At 38.5% G+C, this 25,649-nt stretch overlaps 2 protein-coding genes across 2 annotated transcripts in view; both read left to right on the top strand.

The window, feature by feature from the left end:
- The window catches only part of RIPOR2 (RHO family interacting cell polarization regulator 2), a 75,952-nt gene extending 56,389 nt beyond the window's left edge, over positions 1-19,563 (top strand). Inside the window, 11 exon segments of the mRNA XM_032222250.1 lie at positions 1,136-1,810; positions 5,089-5,270; positions 7,158-7,326; positions 9,353-9,488; positions 10,949-11,110; positions 12,017-12,175; positions 12,736-12,941; positions 14,766-14,849; positions 18,607-18,697; positions 19,344-19,378; positions 19,380-19,563. Coding sequence (XP_032078141.1) covers positions 1,136-1,810; positions 5,089-5,270; positions 7,158-7,326; positions 9,353-9,488; positions 10,949-11,110; positions 12,017-12,175; positions 12,736-12,941; positions 14,766-14,849; positions 18,607-18,697; positions 19,344-19,378; positions 19,380-19,484 — 2,004 coding nt within the window. The 3' untranslated portion in view covers positions 19,485-19,563.
- Positions 19,564-21,997: 2,434 nt separating this feature from the next.
- ARMH2 (armadillo like helical domain containing 2) lies at positions 21,998-24,760 on the top strand. The gene is made up of 2 exons (XM_032222869.1): positions 21,998-22,193; positions 24,321-24,760. Exons 1-2 carry the CDS (start codon positions 21,998-22,000, stop codon positions 24,758-24,760), a joined length of 636 nt encoding a protein of 211 aa, XP_032078760.1.
- Positions 24,761-25,649: the final 889 nt, after the last annotated feature.

Below are 25,649 nucleotides of genomic sequence, written 5' to 3'. Positions count from 1 at the left end.
ATACTTTGTACGCTTACAGTATGTTTAAAAGACGATGTAGTCAACTAATTGCCCTGTTTTTTTGTCTTAACACTTCAAGAAATGGCAACATCGTCCACAAAACAGTCTCCACTCCGCCATTTTAGAGACTCTGCAAGATGCTTTCTTTGACAAGCTACGTCGCAGTCGTTCATTTAGTGATCTGCCATCTCTCAGGCTAAGGTTTAGAACAGGGCTAGAACAATATGTGAGTCCAGATGGTGTGATAAAATATCTTACTGCATTTCTCAAGCAGTTCCTCTGTTTTGTCGCATGTCCTAAATCTGACATTTCTCTTTAAGATCTATCTTGTTTGCTGACTATTTATTGAGCAAATAACTATCGGCTCAAGTTTCTTATGTAGTCAAATAAAACTCTGATTGGCTTTAGTTTTGCAAATTCTTTTTCGAGAAAAGGCTAAAATAAGAAAGCACTTATTATGTGCAATATTTTATGAACATATTTATATCTGCACATGGTTCGCTATTTGTCCATAGACTATTTTTAGTACGAGACTAAAAAAAATAAATTTGATGCAGACTAAAGTGAAAAATTCACATTTTATCTCCATTGATTTCAGGCTGCAATATTGAAACGGCTTAATTATCTTGGATAAGTTATGTTTAAGGAATTGAAACTGTATTTCAGCATTGCTGAATAAAAGGACAAGATAATCCCCAGTATACTTATGGTGTAATCTACTATACTGTAATACCAATCATGTAATGACATGTGATGGTGTGCATTTTGTTCCTTCAGCCTACTTTCCCTACATAAAGTCTGGTCAGCAAAAGAAAAGATTTTAATTTGTTCATAAAGATAATTGAGTTTGCAATGCTCAAAAAAGCTTCATAATTGGTTTAGAACTTTTCTATACACATTCTGTGCTACTTCTGATCCTTCTTATTTTCTGGCTTTTGGACAGGTTTGTTTGTTTTTTTGGCCTCTTCCTGTCACTTTAGAAAAGATCAGTAGCATGAAAACTAAATGAATATAGTTCATAATTCCAAATAGCCTAGTTTCACAGAAAGTAGCAAATTGTATATTTTTTAAAAAAATAATGCTTAAGGTCAGCTCAGTGAAAATTTAATTTTAATTGTTTTTATTATATTTGCAGTCAAATTTATCGGATGATGTTTTTGGAAATGGAGCAGCAGAAAACGAGAAAAGTTCATTATCTTTCAGTTTCATTGACATTACCAGTGAACATTGTACTACATCATACAGTTCAACGGACTCGTCCTCTACAATAGATAATTCCAATCCTGAAATTATTGCCACAATCCCAGAGCCCAGTGGGAAAAGGTTATCCAAAGCTGACACTGTACACAATATTCATTCAAGGTGTGAGGACTCCACATATGAATCCAACAACGGAACATCACAAGAGCATGGTGAAAATATGACAACACATCTAGAGTCTGAACTTTGCCAAAGTTCTCCTCATTTGAGAGGCAACAGTGTGATTTTAGCAAGTCGTGCCTCAGAGTCACTTCTTCCGGATACAGAGGAGTTATCAGACGTCAAACCTGTAGAGCTGGATACCTTTGAAGGCAATATCACAAAGCAGCTGGTTAAAAGACTGACATCTGGAGAGGGGCCAATGACACCTGAAAAATGTCATTGTGAGGGGTCAATTAGTGGAGAATCTGAAGGCTATAAATCATGTGTTGATGGAAGTCTAGAAGAAGCATTTCAGGGGCTTCTATTAGCTCTTGAACCTCATAAAGAACAGTTTAAAGAATTCCAGGAATTGGACCAAGGAATTACACATCTAGATGAGATCCTAAAAGTAAGTTTAGTTTCAAATAAGAAATTTCATTCGTTGTGAATAGAAGAATTGTTATCTAATCTTCAGTAATAAAACTAATTGTTTAGATAGTAGCTTTCCTCATACCGAGCATCAGTTCACCGTTTACATTCAATCTAAGAATGACCAAGAAAGAAATCACAAAATGGAAGGGCCAGATCAAGTCTTTGTCTAATGAAATAATCCCAGCTAGCTATTGCTGAATTATACTTTTGGCTGTTAATATCTATAGTATAGGTGTACTTTTCACACAACAAAACAAGAAGCCCTAAATAAAGCAATTGTTAGATAAGCTAAAACAACAAAATTGTGGAAACTCTGATGCATTCTGCCCTCCTATTCCAGTCGTATATGGAAGTGTGAAGAGCAGATCCATCAACTGAAATCTCAAAATTAGTCAGGTATAGATGGTCAAACTGAATTGAACTACAGTTCTCTCCCCCCCCCCTTTGTTTAATATAAATTGGCAGGTGGTTGGATTAACGTAAATCTGGTAAATTTAAGGACATGCTGATATAGTTTTCTTAATTACAATACAGAATTGGTTTGTCGGTATTCTCTACTGCAATGTTTTTTGAGTATCCGTCACAATTCTGTAATTTTTCTTCTGGCCTCTCATCTAAATATTAACCAGTTCCAATCCTGCTTATTGTTTACTGCTTCGCTTGTTATTTCTAATATTAATTATTCCTCTGCCTATAGAAGAAAAGTTTGAATTTGAAAGAGATTTTTAATCTCCCTTTTAATTTGACGTAACATGACTGACAGTTAAGTCATTCCATGTTCTGTTTTCACATACAGCAATATGCAGAACTAAGTCTTGGTTCCATGACATAATAAATTGGCGTGCCAAAATGAACCAGTGCCAAATTGAATTAGTGATGTCATTGTGGAAATGCTTCTTATATAGTAGAATGCTACAGGGAGCAAGATAAAGTACCACTCATTATCATAATGCTATTTTATTAAGTTATCTGTTTGTAAATTGAATAGTTTAATTATAGATGTTAATAGGGAAATATGGAGCTTGGCAATTTTTTTACATTTCTATAAATTTAATTCATTTTTGTAATCCATTTCATCCCATTTAATTGAAATGTGTATTTATTGTACAATGCAGTCAGTCAATGGTCCTGTTGATAGTCAAGTCAGTGAATATTTTGGATATTATAATATTGCAATATTGTTCTTTGAATAGCTCCTGAACTTTATTTTTGGACTAGTGTTACAGAAGCCTTTCAGTGCACACACTTTTTCCTAATTTGTAATTGGCTACATTGGTGGAAATGCATTAGCACTTCATTGGATAATCTTGGGTTAAATTTGTATTCATGTAACACTTTGATTTCAATTAAAAGGTACTACAGTAATTACCACAGAATATGAAAGCTCTGATAAAGACCATTAAATGTTACATTTACACTCTTCAGTTTACGTTACCAGATATAGCTTTGTTTGTACAGGAAATGTAATTTTTAAAATTACCTTTATTAAATAGTTTTAAAACACTAAATAATTGAGTTTCTGATCTTCATTTTCTTCAGCATATTTATGTGCAAAGCTAATAGATTTCATTTTTTTAAACTTGTGTCATTCTTTTAAAGCAAATTTTCTTTGGATAGCTTACAACAATATGAAATCACAATTTTAGAATTTGTTAAAAACTAATTAAAATAAAATATATAAAAAGTAAGAGAATATACATTCAATATTTAATAAAGCAGCAAACTTAACATACCTTTTGAAGTTTGAATATTTAAATTTTATTTTGTTTTCAGACTCCCTGAGCTGTCATTTTGACAGGAGTCACAGCCCTAAGCCATGGTTTGTTTAATATAATGCATATATCCGTGCAGAAACAGACAAAATAGCATATTTTAAATCTCTCACGCACGTACACACACATCTTGTATGTACCTCTCTGTGTGTGCGCGTGTGTTTTATTTAAAATCCAACCATTACAATTTTGGAAATAACTGATAGTGATCAGATGCACAATGTTGACAATTTTTTTCCACTTAGTATAGGAGTTTTTAAATCATCTATTTAAAATGAACCGTAAAATGTATTAGATTAATGACATGTATAAAAGAGGGGCTTAAGATATGAGCCTATCGGTTTCAGTCCCATCAGCTTCAAATGTGGATAATGTCACATTTTCTTCTAAATTTATGATAATGTGAGGATTACTTGATATCATGGGCAGCAGTTGCCATGACATTGGGGTAGGCATGTTAATTTAACCTTATTTTATTTTATTTAATATATATATAAATAGTCATCAACTTATATCCATTGGTTCAAACTTGTGTCCGCACTGAACAAGGGGGACTTACAATTGGTCCTCAGAGTTCCCTCTATCCCACCATCTCTACAGTCACATGACAACAGTTACTGGCATTCTCTGCTGGCTTCCGACAAACAAAATCAAATGGTAGGCAGACAGGAAGTTGGAAGGTCTTCGTTTAACAACAGCAATCTGGGACTATTGGAACTGCTATCACTAAGTGAACTAGAGAGAAAAAAAGTGAACACCCATCATATGACATAACATTTTACAATTGTAATTTAATAATCTTCCAGTCTTTATGGCTATTTTAACCGAAGGACTACCAGTGATTGATACTCCAATGGACTCAGTAGTGTTCAGGTGGGCTATGTAAGATTGGGTCTGGATTGAATTATATCTAACCCAGAGCTGTCAAACTCGCAGCCCGAGGCCTGGATGCATCATGTGCTGGCCACGGCCACACCCGATTTAGCAAAAGGGGGGGGGAGTTGTGATATGTAACGTGACACCGTGATGAGGCACGTTTGACATCCCTGATCTAACCCTAAGTACAGTATTTTCAAAAGTCAAATAATCCCTTTTTGGAATTTCCTCATCACATCTCAGTTGACCAGTGAGCATGTCAGAGAAGTGAATTACTTAGTGTTTTTTCAGGGTAGAGCTTTTTCAATAATGGAAATCTCAGCTCATTTAGATCTGATTTTTCTAAATCTCATCACAACTACATCTATTGTTGAAATAAATTTCCATAAGTTAGATCCTCCTCTGTTCTCAACATACATGAAAAGTAAAATCCTAAAATCTGGAATTAAATGGTAGGAGGACAAGGCCAAACAAGCCAACTGTAGGGGATCATTGGTGTATTTGAAGAGAAACTCTCACACCCAATTTTCCTGGAATATTCTTGAAACCAAACCATTTTGAGTAGCTAAACTGTTCTTCACATATTGTTTTGGTTTTGCTCTTGCAGGGCAGACCAGTAGTAAGTCACAGCAGGTCGTCCAGCTTAAGCCTAACAGTTGAGAGTGCACTGGAAAGTTTTGATTTCCTCAACACTTCTGACTTTGAGGATGAAAGTGGTACCGATGAATTTTGCCGTGGTGCTCGTGGCGCAGACTCTGTGTTCTCAGACACTGAAATCGAGAAAAACAGGTAAGAATGCCAGCATTGAATGCTTCTCAGGTTTATTGCTTTCTGCCAAGTATAGTATGTAGTGATCATTCAAGAAAGATGAAATGTAATATTAGAGCCCCTAGATCAGTAATTTTTGACAGAGTCCTGAGAATTTTGTTAGCAGAACAGATTATAGGGGTTCCAGATATGTTCCCTTTGTACTTGTAAACTGAGACATTCTATATTCATTCAAAATGATGTGCTGAAAGGAACAAAGAATATGGTAATGTTTTTCTGTATTTGTCAGATTATATGTACATAATCCATTGCCTCATCTCTGCCTATAATGTAGGATGTAGAATCAGGTTTCACTTACTTCATAATCCCTATGCCTGGGAGAACAAGGAGGTTCAGAATCAATTTGATCTCAGAGGATAAGGTGTTCCAGGGGGCAGATACCACCACAGGAAGGACACATTTTCTGGGTCCCACAATATGATATCCTGTAACTGATGGGGACCAAGGCATAACCCTCCTGCTTATAGAATTGATAGAGACCAACAATCCTCTTTCATTGGAAAACATCAGTAATCGTTTCTGGACCAATTGCAGCTTCCAGATGTTCTTCAAGATCAGTCCCATGCAGAATGCATTACAGTAGGCCATTCTGGTGAGGGCTGAAACATGTATGACCATGAACAATGCCTTCCAGTGCAGGAAGGGTGCAATTGGCATAAAATATGAAGCTGTACAAGAAACAACCCCCCCCCTTTTAAAAAAATAAATAAATCAGCAGTTTTGAGTCCAGGGAGATTTCCAAATTGTAAATCATTCTGTTTTGAGTTTTGCGACGCCATCCAGAACTCAATGGAATATCACTGGACCCACTTAGTCCTACCAGGCTTGATCTGAACTCTATTCCTCACCATTCAGAGGTCCCTGGCTTCCAGATATCAAGGCAAAATCTCCAAGGCATTGGTCAACTTGGGATGGAGCTGTGTAACTGAGTATCATTTGCATGCTTAGGATACCTTACCCTATGCCATCAAATGACCTCATCCAGCAATTTTATGTAAATGATAAATAGAAGTGGAGAGAGTGTTGAGGCATTTGTAGCACATCAAAAAAAGCCGTCCTTTGCAGGTTACTCCTATCAATGTGATGGGTATCTACCCCAAGGGATGGAGGAAAATGGGGATAAAACTTTGCCCCTACATGAACTCCCAAAGCTGATGTAGAAGGATGCCATAATTGACGATATTGGAAGCTGCCGAGAGGTCAAGATTTTATTAACATTTTAAAAATCCCTTGGTTTAAACTAGTTAGTAGAATGAAATAGATGTTTAAACAAAGATTTTTGTACGTGAATAAAGGAAACAGGAAACTCATGTTTGTTCTTTGTAAATCAGTTATGACTTCCTTTCCAACAGATTCTCCCTCGATCTTACTTTTTAATTATTATTTTTTTAGCTGGACAATTAATCACATGTCAGGAAAGGACTGACATATTACATCTTAATTGTATAACTTTTGAAAACCACAAATCTATAGTTCAGTTATATTCACAGAGCAGTTTGGCAAAGGATGTTGTCAACAAAGCAAGGTGAAAAGATGGGAAAAAAGAAACGAAACACTATAGGAAAGGTTTATTTCAAAGACTTCTTAGGAATACTTCCTTACAAAAAAGTGATTGTTTCAAAGAAACAAGTAGGCTAGTGTGGTAACAATATATCCTTTAAATGTAGACACTTTTTTGGCACTTTTTACCTAATGCTACTGCCAATTTGAGATACAATGCATTCATTAAAAGGTTACTGGCCTATTAAGAGCTGTTTGGTTACAGGAGAGCGCTTTCAACAATTTCTCTTGTGCATTGCTTACATGAAAAGAAAATCAAACTGCTCACTTACCTCCCAGCTTGAACAGTTACAGGTCAGAACACCCAGAAGGCAGAGGGCACCTCAGCGAAGCATTGACGGAAGACACAGGAGTTGGAACCAGTGTGGCTGGAAGTCCTCTGCCATTGACCACCGGAAATGAAAGCCTTGATATCACCATAGTCAAGCACTTGCAGTACTGCACACAACTTATCCAGGTATCCCATAGGGTTACATGTTTTTTCAAAGAGATTATTAAGACTCATCTGCTCTTGTTTTCTGTGTTGTGTACACAGCCTTGTTTGTTGGAACTTAATTTCCTTTGCACTCTTGCATAAGCAGAAAAAGACAGACTCTGTGGTTGAGGGGGGAGAGGGACTAGCAAATATGCTTGTCCAAAGAAGCCATAGAATGTGAAAGGTTTTTTTTTTTCATCCAGAAAAAAACTTATTTCTCTTCAGATGTTTCCAACAAGAGATGAAGGCCCAAACTTTATTGTTTTATCTCCATTCCAGAAGTGGGGAACTATGGCCCTTTTATGACTTGAGCCAGCATGGCTCAGGAATTCTGGGAGTTGAAGTCCACAAGTCATAAAAGAACCATGGTTCCCCACCCCTGCTCTATGCCAATCTCCATTTTGACTCTCATCCCATGTTCTCCATATATGATTTTATTTTATCATGGTCCACTTGAACCTAAATAGAACTCCTGTCCACTCTTTGCTATTCAATGTGGCATGGTCTGGTACCAAATTGGTAACAGCACATTGACACTATAGGAGACAGAAGCTATATATTCTCATCTGATCCAGATTTCTTTACACAGTTTGAGCTTTCAGAAGTTGTTTGAAAAACAAAAACAAGGTTAGGGTTAGGGTTTCAACTGTGCAGAGAACCTAACGAGATGACTAGGTTTTAAGTTAGACTTACCATATTTTCCGGAGTATAAGATGCACCAAGGTTTTGAAGAGGCAAATTTTTAAAAAAAGTTTTTGCACTTTGCAAACGTCCCAAAAACGGTCCGTTTTTCACGAAAACTGGCCCATTTTTTTTTCAAAAAAAGAGGCATGAATAGCCTTTAGGAGGCTTATAGAGTACTCCTGGGGGCTGGGGTGGGGCAAAATTGAGCAAAAATGGGCCAGTTTTTCACTCATTTCTGCCTTCCCCAAGCCCCCAGGAACAATCTGAAAGCCTTCTACAGGCTCTGCACGGCCATTTTGGTGAAGGGGTGGGGTTTCAGGAGGCAAAAAATGCTGTATTCAGTGTATAAGACGCACCCAGATTTTCAGCCTCTTTTTTGAGGGAAAAAGGTGTGTCTTACACGCCGAAAAATACGGTAAATTAGAGATGTAAGTTTATATACTTCATATGGTTAAAGTCCTACTGAAGTGTGTAGTACTAAAGTACTACAAATCATTGTGAATGAGACATATTTCCAAATAAGTCAAAATTGAACAGTTTAGTCTAATGGTTAAAGCACCAGGCTAGAAACCTGGAGACCATGAGTTCTAATCCCACTTTAGGTATGAAAGCCAGCTGGATGACTTTGGGTCAGTCACATTTTCTCAGCCAATCAATCTTACAGATGCGTTGTTGTAAGGAAAATAGGAGGAAAAAGGAGCATTACATATGTTCACTGAGTTATTTATAAAAACAATAAAGGCAGGATGTAAATAATAACAAAATAAATATTTATTTTGGTCACTGATCAGCCTAAAATCATATAAAAAGCATAATTCCCCCTTCCCAGAAATTGTTTAGATGGATTATTGTGCACTTGCTGAGACTAAAATAATGGAAGTATCCCCCCCCCCCATTTGTGTATAGTAATCATAAAAGTAGGGTTTTCTTTCTCTGAAGTAAATATGTCACATTCAGAGGAAAATATGGCATATTCAGAGTAGTATAGCAAATCTGTTTACTGTTATTTATCTACTTTGCTGAGAAAAGAGATCACTCCTAGAGATACATACTAAATCCTCTATTTAGATTAAAGGCACATATTCTCAAAGTCAAAATAATAGAATCCAATACACAATCCAATAGAGCTGGTTAGCAATTGACAGAAACATATCACATTTGAATCCCATTTTTAAAATGTATGATAAAGATCATGTTTGTAAAATATATAAAGTTATAACATCGTTCTTTGATAAATTTGCATTTGTTCACTTTTGGAATGTTGACCTAATTAATGATAGTTCTGTATGGGGAATATTTACACTGTTCTTTCCTATTTTACCAGCAAATTGTATTCTCTAGCAGAACTCCCTTTGTCACAAGGTCTCTTCTGGATAAACTATCCCAACAAATTTTAGTGATTGAGAACCTTGCAGAGATCAGCAGTGAGATCCTGGGAAGCTTCAGACCTATAAGTGAAGGTGAGAAATAGCATAGACAATATTCATGTGAATAGATGATTATGTATTGCTTTTTCTTGCCCTATACTATGCAGTACTTTTCTGTGCATATTCAGATGTACTCTTTTAAGGCTGCTGTTGTACAATTATTTATCCAGTGTAAGCCAGATTAAATACCATTAATACCATGTTATAAGTAAGCCTATGGGAATAGACTATCAAGTTTCACCCCCCTGCATATTTCTTTGGTGAAAAGTATTAATTAAACCACAGTAATAAGTACAAAATCAAGTTGGATGAAAAAAGACAGTAGCTCAGACAAAGAACAGTGATCTGAACATTGCAACTATCATGGGCTCAGAATTCCAAGTTATTACAAGGAAGGACATGAGGGGGAAATAGTTTAAAGCCACAGGGAGTTGTTGTCTGAAGAGCAGCAAAAGGGGGCAATCTGTGACCACTCTTCTAGTGAACATTCTTCTAGCATGACATTTTAACCTCAATAGATTCATTAGCCAGGCTAGGGAATTCTGGGAATTGAAGTCTACCCATTTTAAAATTGCTGAGGTTAAGAAACATTGATCTAGATCAGTGATGGCTAACCTTTTTAGTCCTGAGTGCTCAAAGCGTGCGTGCATGCGAAACCCCAAAATGCGAGTGCCTCCTGTACATGCACCCAGCCCCCATGCATCCACTCTGTCCCCCAATGCACGCGCATGCATCCCTGCACATGCGTCTCCCCTCGCCAATTTTTGGTTTCCAGGTGGGTGCAGGAGGCCTTCCAGGCCCAAAACAGGGTGGGGGTGGGGCTCTTGTGGGACCCCTGCACCCTATTTTGGCTTACAGGTTGGTGCAGAAGGCCTTCCAGGCCTAAAACAAGGTGCGGGAGGGGGTGTGCACACACACACGAACCAGTGGTGGGTTTCAATTTATTTTACTACCGGTTTGCTCGTGCCCACTCACACGATGCTTCTGCACAGGTGCAGAAGTGTCCAGGCAGAGCCTCCCACTGCCACTACTACTGGTTCGCCAGATCTGGGGCCAACCGGCAGAAACCCACCTCTGACATGAATCCCCAAAATACAATGTGAACGTCCCACACACATGCATGTGCGTGTTCCCCGCATGTGCTCTGCCCCCCATGCATGCGCGGCAGAGACCTGAAGATCAGCTGGTTGGCAGGAGGCACATGTGCATGCGCAGTAGAGCTTCGCTGGGGCGACAGCTGGCATGCCCACGGAGAGGGCTCTGTGTGGCACCTGGGGCACCCGTGCCATAGGTTCAACATCACGCATCTAGATCCTACCAATGCTAGACATAGTCGGTAAATTATTGTTACCTTTCTAGTCAAAGAACTTTATTTTTGTACCATTTTCTAAGTAAACATAACCCTGTACTAATTTCCTTTAAATATAGAGCTGATTATTGTCCAGTTTTAATTTATACTAACGCTTCACTATTATGGTATTCTTTTCCATTAGCAATTCCAGAATTTCAGAAAAAGATATCCCTCCTTTCTTTCTGGAATAAGTGTACCAATTCTTCTGGGTTGTATCACACCTCTGCAGACAAAATGATCAAACAATTGGATATCACTTTTTCTACAGTGATGAATGGCGAATATCCAGGACTTTCAGAAACAGGTACAGTTACCTAATGTGCTTCCAGAAAAAAGTGGTTGCAAAGATCGCAATTAACATTAATTAATCAAATATTTAAAAACATAATAAATAGTACTGTCTGTTGAATATTTGGTCTTTCAAGATTCAAATATTAGGTCTGTCACAAAATTTGAGATTTAAGTCCTATATAAGCATTTAATCTTGAAATAAATCAGTGCGGGCCTTAAATTCTATAACATCATGTATGTGATTGCATTATTATTATACAATATTATGTAATATTAATATAAACAAGTAAATGAATAGCTTTCCAGAGGTATAAAATTAGTTTTTATTGAAAATTGTATGTAAATATATATATGAAATGTATGTATTACAGCCAGGACCATTTTTATGTACAAGGCACAATGAACAGGCAGAGATTGATAGCTACAAAAACCTAGTTTCAAAAGTTGCTATTTAAATAAATTATTTTGAGTTTTTTTAAGCAAAAAAATTATTGATTGCAGTTCCAAATTTCTTTAGACCGTGCCCATAATAAAATGAATATATTCAACCAAAGTCAATCACTTTTAAGGTGAATTCATGTCATATCATACCAGTCGCCTATTTTCTTTCCATTTGTTCTATTCGGGTATAATAGAAATATAATGACTTTTGAATTGAGTATCATTATAGATCAGAGGTACTAATCAGTTTCCCCGAGTTTGCCAATATTCTACAGTTTGCATAATCTCTAATCATTGTCATACTGATGCTTTCTGGAAATTATAATTGTAAATTTCTAGAAAGTATGAAGTGGTCTATTTTTATTTTCTAAAACACATTATTACCCTTTCTAAAAATGACTTACCTCTAGTAATTTTATGTTGCTCTCATTAATGAGGATTCATTTGCTAACTAATACTTTTATCTGGTTATATGCAGTGTTCAGAACTTTGATTTCTCATATCTTGGATCGTGCAGAACCTCTTCTCTCCTCCAGTCTGCCCTTGGAAGTTATAACAGTTTTTCAGTATTACAACTATTTTGCTAATAAAAATGTTAGTGATCTGGCAAACTATTTGCTTCAGCTTGCAAAAGAAGGTAAGAAACAGGCTCTTCAGAAGTTCAGATTCCATAAGGCCACAATACTTTTAGTAGGAACAGCTAAAATGGTAGAAAAAAAATCTGAAAATTGTTGTTGAGGATTCTGGAACATTTCAGAAGGGTTCTACACATAAGACAGATTTTTTGCGGGGGTAGAATATTCTTCATCATTTTGTTCTATACAAAATAGAGGGTGTAAAACACAAATTAAGTCATATGTTTCAGCCACGAGATCCACAGTTTGATGATGGAGACCGTAGATTGAACTCTATAGTGATGGTCAGAAGTGGTGGTAACATAGGTAGCTCATTCTCACATATTTAAAATTATTCTACCCTTCACAGATATTGCTGGATGTTTGTATCAGGGGTGGGTTTCAACCGGTTCGCGGCGGTCCCCGCGAACCAGTTGGTCGGCGAACTGGTTCGCGGGGAACCAGTTGGTCGGTTGGAACGGGGCGAGAAACCCACCCCTGGTTTGTATGCTATTTCAAATGCATCTTTTAGTCTAAACTTCTTCTAAAAAGGGACAAATTGTTAAATGTCTTTGTGTTTTAGCTTTAATGGTACAAACTCTACAGTCTTTAAGAGATGAAAAGTTCTTGCAGAATAAGGCCAATTTAACCTCCATCAGTATCTCACCTCAACAAGAAGTGCTGAAATCTTTGGCTGTCCTTCTGACTGAAAACAAAAGGGAAACCTGTGAAGCTGTGGTAACAATATTGTCAGCTGCTGCAGCAGGAAACAGACACTTCAGAGAAAAGGTAAGTGTTAGAGAAAACCTATTGAACAAAAGTAGAATTACCAGATTCTAGATGTGCTTAAACATCATGCTAAATAATAGTTTGAACCTGATTTATCGAACAATTGCAATTAGCTGGATGAGCATACTACAGGGTTGGATTACTTTGGTTTACCCAATAGATTTTTCTCTCCCTCGGTAGCGTAAGTTTATTCTTCTAGTTAGCACAGAATTTGGAAAAATGGGAACCACTTATTGCATTTCTGACTCTCAGATAGATTTCAGATGATGCCTTTAGGAGGCATATAGACAAAATAGCCATTGTTATATTATTATTCGGTGTCCCTCGTGGCACTGCTCAGATTTTCACTAGCTACAATGAAACTGCTGAGTATCTGAGCCGAGGTGGCGCAGTGGTTAAATGCAGCACTGCAGGTTACTTCAGCTGACTGCAGTTCTGCAGTTCGGCTGTTCAAATCTCACCGGCTCAGGGTTGACTCAGCCTTCCATCCTTCCGAGGTGAGTAAAATGAGGACCCGGATTGTTGTTGGGGGCAATATGCTGACTCTGTAAACCGCTTAGAGAGGGCTGAAAGCCCTATGAAGCGGTATATAAGTCTAACTGCTATTGCTATTGCTATCTACCAATATGCTAATAACACCCAGTCAATTTCTTTATAATATCTTCAGATAATAACGGAGCTTCTCTGAATGCCTATGTGCAATTGGTATTGGATTAGATGAGGGATAATAAATTGAAGGTGACTACCAATAAAAATAAGATCATATTGCTAGATCTCATTGTTCCAGGGAGGTGGCAAATCTTTTAGTAGAAGAAAGTGTGATTTTAGATCTAGTTCCTTCTAGGTCTTCCCTGTTGATGTGAAATCTTTTTTCAGTGTCATCCCTGCACGTGCTGCTTTTTGCTCTCAGCATCAGTGAGGTGCAGGCCAGATTGACTGAAGTGAATGGGAATATATTCTGGAGCATGACCAACACTACTATGGGGATGGGCAAGGTGGTGGGCTGTGCTGTGCTGGGATATTGGTAGCAGGTACATGGAGGGAGGGAATGCCGGTGGGGATAGATGGTCCAGTGGGGTATACCGTGTTGGGAGTAGCTGAGCGGGAAGAGGCAACAATGCACTACAGCCTTCTCTTCCCCCCTAAGAGAGCCGAGGTGGCGCAGTGGTTAAATGTAGCACTGCAGGCTACTTCAGCTGACTGCAGTTCTGCAGTTCGGCTGTTCAAATCTCACCAGCTCAGGGTTGACTCAGCCTTCCATCCTTCCGAGGTGGGTAAAATGAGGACCCGGATTGTTGTTGGGGGCAATATGCTGACTCTGTAAACCGCTTAGAGAGGGCTGAAAGCCCTATGAAGCGGTATATAAGTCTAACTGCTATTGCTATTGCTGTAGTCTGCAAGGCTGTCTTTTTCCTGCTCCTCGACCTTCCTAACTCCTTTTGCCTAGAATAGCCTTACTTTAGACCAGGCACAGACCCAAAGACTGTAAACAAATGTTGTGGTTGGGCATGAACTCAAAGCGGCTTTTCCACTTCACACTTAGGATGATGCCTCATTCATAGAATATTTACACATCTCTGATTGCATCCTACCCAGGAATAGTTGTGGCAGGAAGTAAAAACTTTTGTGGTAATTGGTTGCCTTCCCTCGCCCCCCCCCCCCCTTTACCTAAACAATCAATGCTCTCCTTTCAAAGAGATGAATGCTGCTTTGTTTTTTATTTGGTGAATTTATTTTTCTAAGCAGAAGAAGATTTTTTTTTTTTTTGCTCTTGTTCTGAAAGGGTGTTGCTCCGCAGTCTCACGGTCTCTCTTTTTCTTCCAGGCTTTAATTTATTACTGTGAGAGCCTTGCCCAGCCCAGCCTCCATCTGCAGAAGGCTGCTTGCCTGGCCTTGAAATGCCTTCAGGTAAACTTCTGCCTTCTTGACTTTCCCATGAACTACAAAAGGCCAAGCCAAAAAAAAAAAAAAAACCAACCCCAACCACTAGAGGTTTCAATAACACTTCTTGAATACACAACAAGAAGAGCATTGTTCTCTTGAATTGGTTGTCCAGATATTACTTTACCAAAATGGGAGGGATTTAGTCTAACAATGTATTTGGGAAAGGGGCTGTATCCTCTGATTCATAGTGTATGATGATTAGAAAAACATGGGGGGGGGGGGAGGCAAGGATAGTTGATGCGCAAAATATACATTGCAACGCTTATTGCAAAGCCTCTCAACTATCAAACGACAACCCGGCCTTCACGTGGTGCCCCCCGTTCCCACCAATCGGGCTCTGTCGACCCTTGGGACTGGCGTCCCCTTGGGTATATCCAGCCGAAACAGCTTCCATGGATCGCCGTATCCATTCCTTTTTAGGGCTAAACAATATCGGTTGCCTCAATGTGCAAACATTGCTACAAACAGGGAAGCAGGCCCTTCTCGCTAAAAGTAAAATCATATAATAGCGACTGGCTGCACTATCTGACAACCCTAGCCCAGGACCGAAAACAGTGGCGTCAAATTTCCATGGAAGTCGCCTATACCCACGATGGGTGAAGAGGCGTCAAGTACAAGTAGTACAAGTACAAGAAAAACATGGGAAGCTGTCGTTTGGTTGGGTAGGGTTTGGCCCATGTGCTGTGTATGCGTTCATATTTCCATTACAAAAACATTTCTAAGACAAATCCTTTTTTTCCTTGATATTTTTATTAGTTTATCAGAATATAAATACAAAAATACAAAGAAAAAATGAAAATAATGGGAAAATAGGAGAGGGAAAGGAGAAGAGGAAAAAGTGTAAGGAGGAAAGGAGAAATAGAAAAAGAAAAGAATTGATTTCCGATTCCTTTTGGTGCAGAATAACATACAACTTTATACTAGCCATTTCTATAACAACAAACCTGTCTAATCAGCAAAGCCCAAAATCAAATATTCATTTCCCCCCACTTCTAGCACAAAGTCCAAAAGCAGTTTTCCAAGTAAAAACAAAATTAATTGTATTCTTTTATTTAATCAAAGTTGTCAATTTCACCATCAGTGCTAACTCCATCAACTTTTATAGATTTCTAAGACAAATCACAGCTCATCCTTTCTGTCGTGGAAATGTTTCCTGGGCTGAAATTAGGACCTACAGTTGCAGGAAAAAGTATGTGAACCCCTTGGGATTACGTGGAGTTTTGCATGAATTGGTCATAAAATGTGCTCTGAACTTCATCTAAGTCGCAACAATAGAAAAACACAGTCTGCTGAAAATATTACTACACAAACATCAGATGGGTTCCACCACAAATGCGCGAACGACAAAAGCGTGTGTGACTAAACCGCGCCGTCAAAACCGCGGCAACGAATGAGCGCTGAAGCGCGCCGACAACAGCGCGCCGACAGAAGCGCGCTGTAACATAACCCTAAAAATAACCCTAAACCTAAACCTAACCCTAAACCTTACCTTAACTTAAATCGCGCTTCTGTCGGCGCGCTGTTGTCGGCGCGCTTTTGACATCGCGGTTTTAGCGCTGCGGTTTTGTTGGCGCGCTTTTGACGTTCGCGCTTATGTCGTGCCACGCATTAGATGTTGTCATGGTTTAATTGAACATAACATGTAAACATTCACAGTGCGGGGAGGAAAAAGTATGTGAGCCCCTAGCCTAATGACTTCTCCAAGAGCTAATTGGAGCCAGGAGTGAGCCAACCTTGACTCCAATCAGTGTGATGATATTGGATGTGTTGCTGACAGCTGTCCTGCCCTTTAAAAACACACACCTGTTTTGGGTTTACTGGTATCAAGAGGCACTGTCTGATGTCAACCCCGCCTCGCAGAAAAGAGCTCTCAGAAGACCTACAATCAAGAATTGTTGACTTGCGTGAAACTGGAAAGGGTTATAAAAGTATCTCCAAAAGCCTTGATGTTCATGTGTCCACGGTAAGACAGACTGTATACAAATGGAGAAAGTTTAGCACTGTTGCTACTCTCCCTAAGCGTGGTTGTCCTGTAAAAATGACTGCAAGAGCACAGTGCAGAATGCTTCATGAGGTAAAGAAGAATGACAGATGCAGTTCAGAGCACATTTTATGACCAATTCATGCAGAACTCCACGTAATCCCAAGGGGTTCACATACTTTTTCTTGCAACTGTATGTACCTGTTTTTTTGGTTTTTTTTTACAAATGAAGGCAAATATATGTATCCAGGATAATGTTGCAGGATCCAATCTGGGTTGGTCACTGGGACATGAGGTTTTGGTCTTCCGAGCTTTCAGACTTATGCTGGAGCCAATATTCAGGGAACCTCTCTCTCACAAGAATGTGTCCAATGCAACGATTTAGTAAGAAGAGTTGACGAAGTAGAAAAGAGAATAATTCCTCCTTTTCCGTGTCCACTTTAGCATAGATTTTAATCAAGAAGTACCCCCATGAAATGGGTATATCTAATTTGGGACACTGAAGAATATTTGTGTCAAGAATAGTCTTATCATAATGTCCGTCACTACCAACAAATTATGTATTGTTATAGTTAACTGTTCTTGTATAAATTGTCATAAGACATTTGAGGGTATGGTATGACTTAGGCCACAATTCAATCCGAAATTTCCATTGCTAAGCAAGACAATTGTTAAGTGAATCTTGCCCATTTGATGACCTTTCTTGCCACAGTTATTAAGTGAAACACTGCCATTGTTAAGTTAGTAACATGGTTGTTAAGACAGTCTAGTTTCCCCATTGACTTTGCTTGTCAGAAGGCCACAACAGGTTAGGAGTAACATGACCCCAGGACACTGCAACCATTTTAATGGAATTTTTATCAAGCGACCAAGGGTATGCTGCAATGGTCGTAAGAATGAAAAACTGCCATAAGTCACTTTTTTCAGTGCTGTTGTAATTTTGACCAGTCACTAAGTGTATGGTTATAGGTTGAGCACTATCTGTACATATAACACAAAATGTAGATAAAGAATAGTGTGTATCATTCTTATATATAAGGTAATTAGTCTCTCTACGTGTGTGTAGTACATCTAGCATTGCAAATACGTTTAATTTTAAAACATACATAACTAATAAAGCTAAAATGCATTGGAATGTGCTGCTTTATAAAGAATCTTTGTGTAAACCAGGGCTGTTAAACATGCTGGCCACGCCCACGCCCGGTTAAGTGAAGGGTGGGGGGGAAGTCCCAATATGTTATGTGGCGATATTGTCACGATGTGAGTTTGACACCCCTGGTGTAAACAAAGTATCTCTGCTGGAAGCATGAGATCAGTTGCCACCTTTGGAAGGCCCGGGAAGTTTCACGGGGGCATGTTTTCAGATGTCTGTATGGGTGCCCATGGTTGATCAAGATTCTTTGAACTGGGGAGGCACGTCCAGGTGGCTTGAGAAAATGCATGTGTTTTTATATTTTTTAAATTGTGAAAACAATGAGTGGAATGACTTACCTCCGGAAGTAGTGGGTGCTCCATCATTGGAGGTTCTAGAGAAGAGATTGGACAGCCATTTGTCTGGAATGACATAGGGTCTCCTGCTTGAGCAGGGGGCTGGACTAGAGGACCTCAAGATCCCTTCCAACTCTGTTATTCTGCATTCTGTATATACAGGTTTAAAAACTCAGATGTACAATACTATTCATTGCTATAAAGATTTTCTGTAATACAAGAACTGAATGTATTTCTTTAATCGTTCTATAGGCAACTGAAAGTATTAAAATGCTGGTCACTCTTTGCCAGTCTGACAATGAAGAAGTTAGGAATACAGCTTCTGAAACCTTACTCTCCCTTGGTAGGTTGGTTTTTTAATGATGTTTCTGGTATCTCCTTTTACTCCAGATGGAAAAAGAAATCTAGTGAACACGACAAAATATTAGTGTGAGAGAAGGGTTAAAAAAAAAACTACAAGAAATAGAAATGAGGTAGTAGTAACCAAATTTACTAGCCCAAAGCTCCTATTGACAGTAACGTAGTGGCATAATTAAGTGATTTACTGTATAAAAACTTGTACTCCTTTCACTGTCATTGAAATTCTCAGGAAGGGAGAGGCCAAAAGTAAGGAGTAATTTCTCAGTCTTCCTTTTCCTTCCTCTTTCTTCTTCCTTATCTTTTGAGAGGAACGGTAAGATTGCTTATAGAAAATTGCAGGGCTGTAGGCTATACTAGCGAGTAAAAATAAAAATCTGGAAGAAGGCCATGACAAAAGACTGCTACTACTGTTGCCAAGAAAACTTGAAAGGCTACTTCCATAAAATCACCCAGACTCCTGGTTGTTTCAAAGGAAACCCAATCCTTGTCCATAATCAGAGTTCTTTGAAATGTGAAATATTATATCCAGTCTTGCCAGGTCATGCAGTGTGAGATTGTGATATGCAGTTTAGAACCGCAAGTTGAGAAGATGAAACATTTGATTGTTCTTTTATTTTGTTGCTGTTCAGGAGAAGATGGACGGCTGGCATACGAACAGCTAGACAAATTCCCCCGTGAATTTGTTAAAGTTGGGGGTCGACGCACAACTGAAGTGGCTACAGCTTTTTAAATGTTCAATTTCTATTTTAAGATATGCCAATTTCATGTGAACCAAGATGGTCCTGTAAATAAACTGAAACTTCAAAACCCATTATTTTGAAAATTGTTTTGTAACTTAGGAACTTATCAGTATTAAAAAGAGAGAGGGGGGGTGTTAATGAATGGACTGCTGTTGGCTCTTCTATGTAGCTTATAGTGAAATATTGATTTGTTGAAGATTATGACAATCTTGCTTTTTTGTGAAATCCATGTAATTGTTGTAAAGCTTTGGAAAAATGAGAGATGTTTTGAAATTATGTTATGTTAAATATAGAGCAGTGCGTGTTTGGTGGGCATAATTGTGCCAGTTTGCAATATGTGATACTGTGTTGAAAACATTGAAAAGCAAAAATTTATATAAGAGCCACAGTGGTGCAGTGGTTAGAGTGCAGTACTGCAGACTACTTCTGCTGACTGCCGGCTGCCTGCAATTTCGCAGTTGGAATCTCCATCCTTCTGAGGTCTGTAAAATGGGGACCCAGAGTATTGGGGATAATATGCTGACTCTGTAAACTGCTTAGAGAGGGCTGTAAAGCACTGTGAAATGGTATATAAGTCTAAGTGCTATTTCTATTTAAAGCTGTTCTGACTCCCACCCTCTCTGAATCTCATCAAATATCTGCCTGTCTGATTTTATTACTGGTAGCCAGCTAGGTTAGCATAAGCAATACTCAAAATTAGGCCTAACTAAGGATGTGAAATTTCAGATAGTGTGATTTATGTCCCCTGTTTAAATGTCCATCCTTCCTTTTTTTCTGCCTTTCACTCAGAATGCACATTAATACTAGAATGCATTTTTCGTTGATAACCAGTTGTGTAAAGCAGGTGAAAAACTAAATTGTTTTTTTCCTACAGATAATTATATAATGACAGATAAGCCCCAAATTCCCAAAATTTTAGGGAGGTGAAATTTACCTGTTACTTTTTAAGACCTTGGTTTATTTAATTTTAATTTTCAATATGACAGATGATAGCAAAGATGATTTCTGGACTGCCTTATACAGCATAAGGTGATCAAGATAGCTTATAGCTTAATCTGATGTAGACTTTCTCTGAAAATCCTCTTGAGTTTACGGTAACCTGTTTACTTTCCAACAAGAATGAATAGAATTGCAGCTCCATAGAACTTCTTGCTACTATTTTTGTGGACGTACAATTATGAAAGCAATTAGTTTCTCTGCTACGGTTGGGGTCCACAAGCAGAAAAAAACAATCAAGCATTCTCTGAATCAGGTAGATTTTGGAGTTTTGTTTAGAACTATGATCTAATAAAGCCCTTCTTTTGCAAATGCATGGTTAAGACATTATTTTTGTGAATGTATATATCTGTATATTTATAAATCACATATAAGTATTACTTGATTAAAATTACATTTGTACAGTTACTGAAAAGTCTACTGAAAAAAACCAAGCATTTCTCATAACATGTGGAAGTATTATGCTTGAGGTTTTTATAGCACATTGCTCACATGAGCTTGCAATCTTTTATGGTCGTCTTTTGTACTGATTCTTGACTTATATATGCCTAATAATTTTGTGGTATTTGTTATTTTTGGTATTTACTGCTTCCTTTAAGTTATAATAAACATTATTTTTGAAATATGAAATATCATGTGATAAAGTTTTCTTGCATTTATGGCGATCAGTTCCTGTAAAAGTATGTGGAAATGACTTTGGGAGGCAGGAGGAAGAGCTGCAGACTAGACAAGTAGCGTGTAAAAGATTTCTCAGCCCATAGCAGGAGGGAGGGCATAGGAAATGTTTCAGATGAGATTGCCCCATTTCGCCAGAAAGCAAAAGGAAAAGAGAGGAGAAATATTTTTCAGTCTTGCAAAATTCTGTTAATATAACCTTACAATAAAGACAGAGCTTGTACTTCTTGTCTGGACTACCTATAAGGGCTCATGGGTGTGTAAGGCTTTCAAAGCAAGATTTAGACATCTTCCTGCAAATATTCCTGGACACTGAATTGTTAACAGTTGTAATCTGTGCTCCCAGATGATGGAAGCTATGGTATAATATTTAGAAGATAGCAAACTCTTTCCTTCTGCTTTAAAGCTTCCCTTGGTGCCTTATCATTTTTGGTAGAATGTATTTTTAAAAGGAATTGTAACTATCAACTTTGCTCATTCTAAAACACAGTTCAATTAGCAAAAGCTCTTAAATACTGGATTTTTCCAAAGATGAGTTAGTTAGAACTTGCTCTTCTGCTGTTTATTGGAATGTGGCACTGAAGAAGGCATCTTTTTAATTAATCTCAGTTGGTACCCAGAAAAATTAAAAGGGTGACTGCAAAATAAATAGATAAATATTTTTTTAAAGTAGGATTTAAGTAAATTAGAAAACAAAGGAATAACTTCATGCATGACATCATTAAGAACCTGTGCTGTTACACTGCACATTCTGTTTACAGAATTCATTACCTAGTTACCAGTTATGAATGAGTTTTGTAGTAACTGAATCAATATATTGATTTTTCCAACATTTCTTTACTTCATAAAAGAAGTATACTTCTTTAGGCAACATGGGAGCTGTATTTAGTGCACTAAAAGCTTGTTATCACAGGTATCGTGATAGAAGGGAACCAGTCCTCAAGCTGATAGATCCAATCTTCCACCACCACAAAATTAAAATATATGCCATGGATCTAAGAAATGCAGAGCTGCCACTGGAAGAAAGAGCCAAGGCTGCATTATATATAGGCCTACTAGCTTACACAGGTATGGATGAAAGATTGAGCTAAGTTTGGGATAAGAGATTCAAAAGGAGGCGGTTAATATATTCTACATTCATTGAAATAATATGTAATATATTATCCTTAAATCAGTGGTGTCAAACCTATGACTCGTGTCAAAGGGGACGACATGCTGCATTTTGGGTGACATGCCACCATTCATCAACCAACTATTTTTGAAAGCAACCCCATTATCGCAATTTTAGGCTGTGAAGGCTTCATGTCCATGGGGTGTATTCTTGCATGACTTCCACTTCCTCTGGAGTTCATGTGGGGAGGGGGAGGGCAATACAAGAATGGGATGTCCTTTTGCTGGTGTTTGCTGTTCAGCAGCCTCCAAGAACAGACCTTGTGTAATCTGGAGTAGCCTCAGGCTGGAAGGGGGTGTCAGCAGAAAGAGAACAGTCTGAAGTTAAGTAGATATAGCAGATCACGGAGGCCACAGGGCTAATTGCACCATTTTCCAAGCTGGTCTGTTTGAGTGTCAGCAGTGGTCTTAAGGTTAAAATCGACACCTGGGTCTCAACTTCAGGCCCAGCTTTGGTACTTGGCAGTGCCACTATTCACATGCATAGATAAGGGGGCAGATTATCTTTTGTTATGGTAGGGGAAGGGTGACACATCAGTCAAGACGTTACGAATTTTTGATACACAAAGCCCAAAAGTTTTGCCATCATTCTCCTAAATATTGTGAGACCTACAGAGTTCAGCTCGAGTCACAGGTATTATGGGGTCTTCAGCAACAGCAGAACCTTTGTATACTTGGGACTTAGAAGAGATGTGTTAGAAGCAAGATTGATAATTAATTGATCCTTTTGCTGTCAACATACCTCATCTTTTTAATCGAGAGAGAACAAACTTTTAAAGCCCATCCTTCCAATTTTACTCCAAGCCAGATATGCAATGGAGTCATGCAAACGTACTGTTTCCCCCCAAAATAAGATCTACCCTGAAAATAACTCCTAGCCGGATTTTAGTATGCTAATATAAACCCTACCCCAAAATAAGCCCTAGTTAAAAATCATCGGGGGGCATGGACAGCACAGGAGGGGGCACAGGGGCTAACCATGTCCAGCAGCAGTTGCAGCTTGCATAGCACAGGTCAGTTGATTGCCTGTCCAAGCAGCAGGCAGAGGTGGGGGTGGCATGCGATTTGGATGTGCCATGCAGGATGTGGGAGTGTCTGTGGGCCAGAGCAGGCAGGCTGCCCACTCCATCCCATTGTCTCTCAGGTTGCCTGCTCCATTGCGGCTGTGGGCCAGCAGCCATGTGAGGTCCTATTGGACAGGGCTGCTGGAGTCGCTACCACGAGGCAGATTTCAAAGTGTGGAGTGGATGGCCTGGCTGAGGGGCCCTGAGGTAAGCCAGTGCAGGGTGCATGGAGCAGCTCCAGACCCCGCTACCTCACCGTGGTGGCACTGGTGCACCATACCGTCTCCTACCCCATTGCAGCTGTGAACCAGGAGAAGTGGACTTCCTGTACGTGGGGAAAAAATAAGACATCCCTCCCCCCAAATAAGTGCTAGTGCTTATTTTGGCACCCTAAAAAAATATAAGGTTGGGTTTTATTTTGGGGGAAACACGGGTAATACATTTTTATGCAGGAAAATGCAGTTTGTTTATGCTATTTTTTCATTCAGGATTTTTTTCTACTTTAGAAATTTTTCAAAGATTTTTATTTTACCAACTGACTCATATATATGAGCTGTGCAGTGTGAAGAGCAGACCGCAATGTAATTGAATACAGCACTTGTCAATCATATACCCGATAGATCCATTTCTGTAGCAGACACTTCTGCTTGCGACGGTAACATTTCCAGTTTCAGCTGATGCCTTCTTTGCAGACCCATCCAACAGAGTCTGTGCTGCTCTACTGGACTCAGAAGTGATTGCTCTGGGTTAAACCGAGCTGAAAAGCCATTTTGGTGGTTGTTTTCTCTTGTTTTGGGCAGCAGTGATAATACCTGCATTGAAATCATTTGAACAAATTCTGCAAATTGAGTGAGGGCAGGAGGAAGAATGTGCTTCATCTTGTCATTTATTGAACATTTGGGAAATGTCTGTTTAATGAGAAAGTGGCTCAGAATTTATGAACTTTGCATAAACTTTGCAGGTGGCGTTAGTGCTGGAAGTTTTACTACACAATATATTCAGGACATGATTGATATTTTGATGATGCCAGACACAACCACAAAAGTAAGAATCTTGGTTTTAAAAGGACTGAGTACTGTATGCTACATTAACCCCGTAAACCAAAATGAAGCCAAAGCTCACCACCTTCCTGAAATTTTGCTGTCCTATCTTGAAGAAGATGAAGATGCTGCAGAAGCGGACCCAGATATAGTTCTGGTGAAGTTCTGGGTTTGTTATCTTATGACTGTTGTCTGCTGTAATAATATCTCTTATATTAAATTATTTCATGAAATTGGTGGCCAAACACTAGAGAAAAGACTGGAATACCTGTCTAATATGGAATGGTTTGGCTGGCCCCAAAACTATGCTACATTAATGTACATGTTTATGGGATATCCAGGCACAGAAGTATACAAATAGAATTAAGGGAATATGTGTCAGAACAAATAATTCTACTGACAAGCACTAGGTGTTACTTTCTTCAAATATTTGACACAATAAAATTACTGCTTAATGTTTAAACTGATGCTTAATTCTAAGATTTATTTAATCAATAAAAACTAAAAAAGGATAAATATCCCGAGTTAAACTCAACAGAATTGATCTCTTTTGCTTGCTGCCTGGATGTTCAACTTAGTCTAGCATCTAACCCTGGGATCTCCTAGCGGTCTTTCGAGAATTATTCACATTGAAGTCCCCTTTTTAGTACAGCCAAGGCTGGCAAGGTGATGGCGCCTTCCTTCATTTTGCTACATGCTATCAATCTGAAGAAATGCTTTGTGAAAATGGTTTTAAGAACAATAAACTGCCTTCAAAACACAAATAAGCTGTTATGCAAATAATACCTTCTGCACTATTACTGTTAAAAATTATTGAAAACTACTAGGAATCCCGTTAAGCTAAACATTTCATAATTATGGATAATTATCTATCTGGTCTTAGATTGGGAATAAATCTTACCATTTGTGGATAAGAAAGTTTCAGTTTGATTACTTTAGCAGGGGAACACCCAGTTGGAAATGGCCGCAATCCCTCCTATCCCATGTAGTCAAAACTTCAAAATAAAACATTTTTAAAAAGTTTTGTCTAGTAAGGAAAAAATATGAGATCCACAGCAGGAAGGTAACTTTAATAAAACTAATCAAAATGGCACAAAATAATAAGCAGCTCTCGAAGTTTCTTGAAATCTTCATCCAGTAAGTTACAAAAATCAAAAGCAGCAAGGCAAAAAAACCAGGTCAGATGATGTACAGATTAAACATTCATGCAAAGTGAAGTGGCCAGGGCAATTCATTTCCCTGTTAAATGA

The sequence above is a fragment of the Thamnophis elegans genome, chromosome 8 (genome assembly GCF_009769535.1).
Source record: "Thamnophis elegans isolate rThaEle1 chromosome 8, rThaEle1.pri, whole genome shotgun sequence".
NCBI classification, from domain to species: Eukaryota; Metazoa; Chordata; class Lepidosauria; order Squamata; family Colubridae; genus Thamnophis; species Thamnophis elegans.
This window is presented reverse-complemented; position numbering and strand designations above follow the sequence as displayed.

What these genes read in the sequence shown, in the direction of transcription:
- ARMH2 (XM_032222869.1), top strand. Translation starts at nt 21,998, where the DNA reads ATGGGAGCTGTATTTAGTGCACTAAAAGCTTGTTATCACAGGTATCGT. An exon ending in AGGCCTACTAGCTTACACAG is followed by an intron (nt 22,194 to 24,320) that starts GTATGGATGAAA and finishes TAAACTTTGCAG; the next exon opens with GTGGCGTTAGTGCTGGAAGT.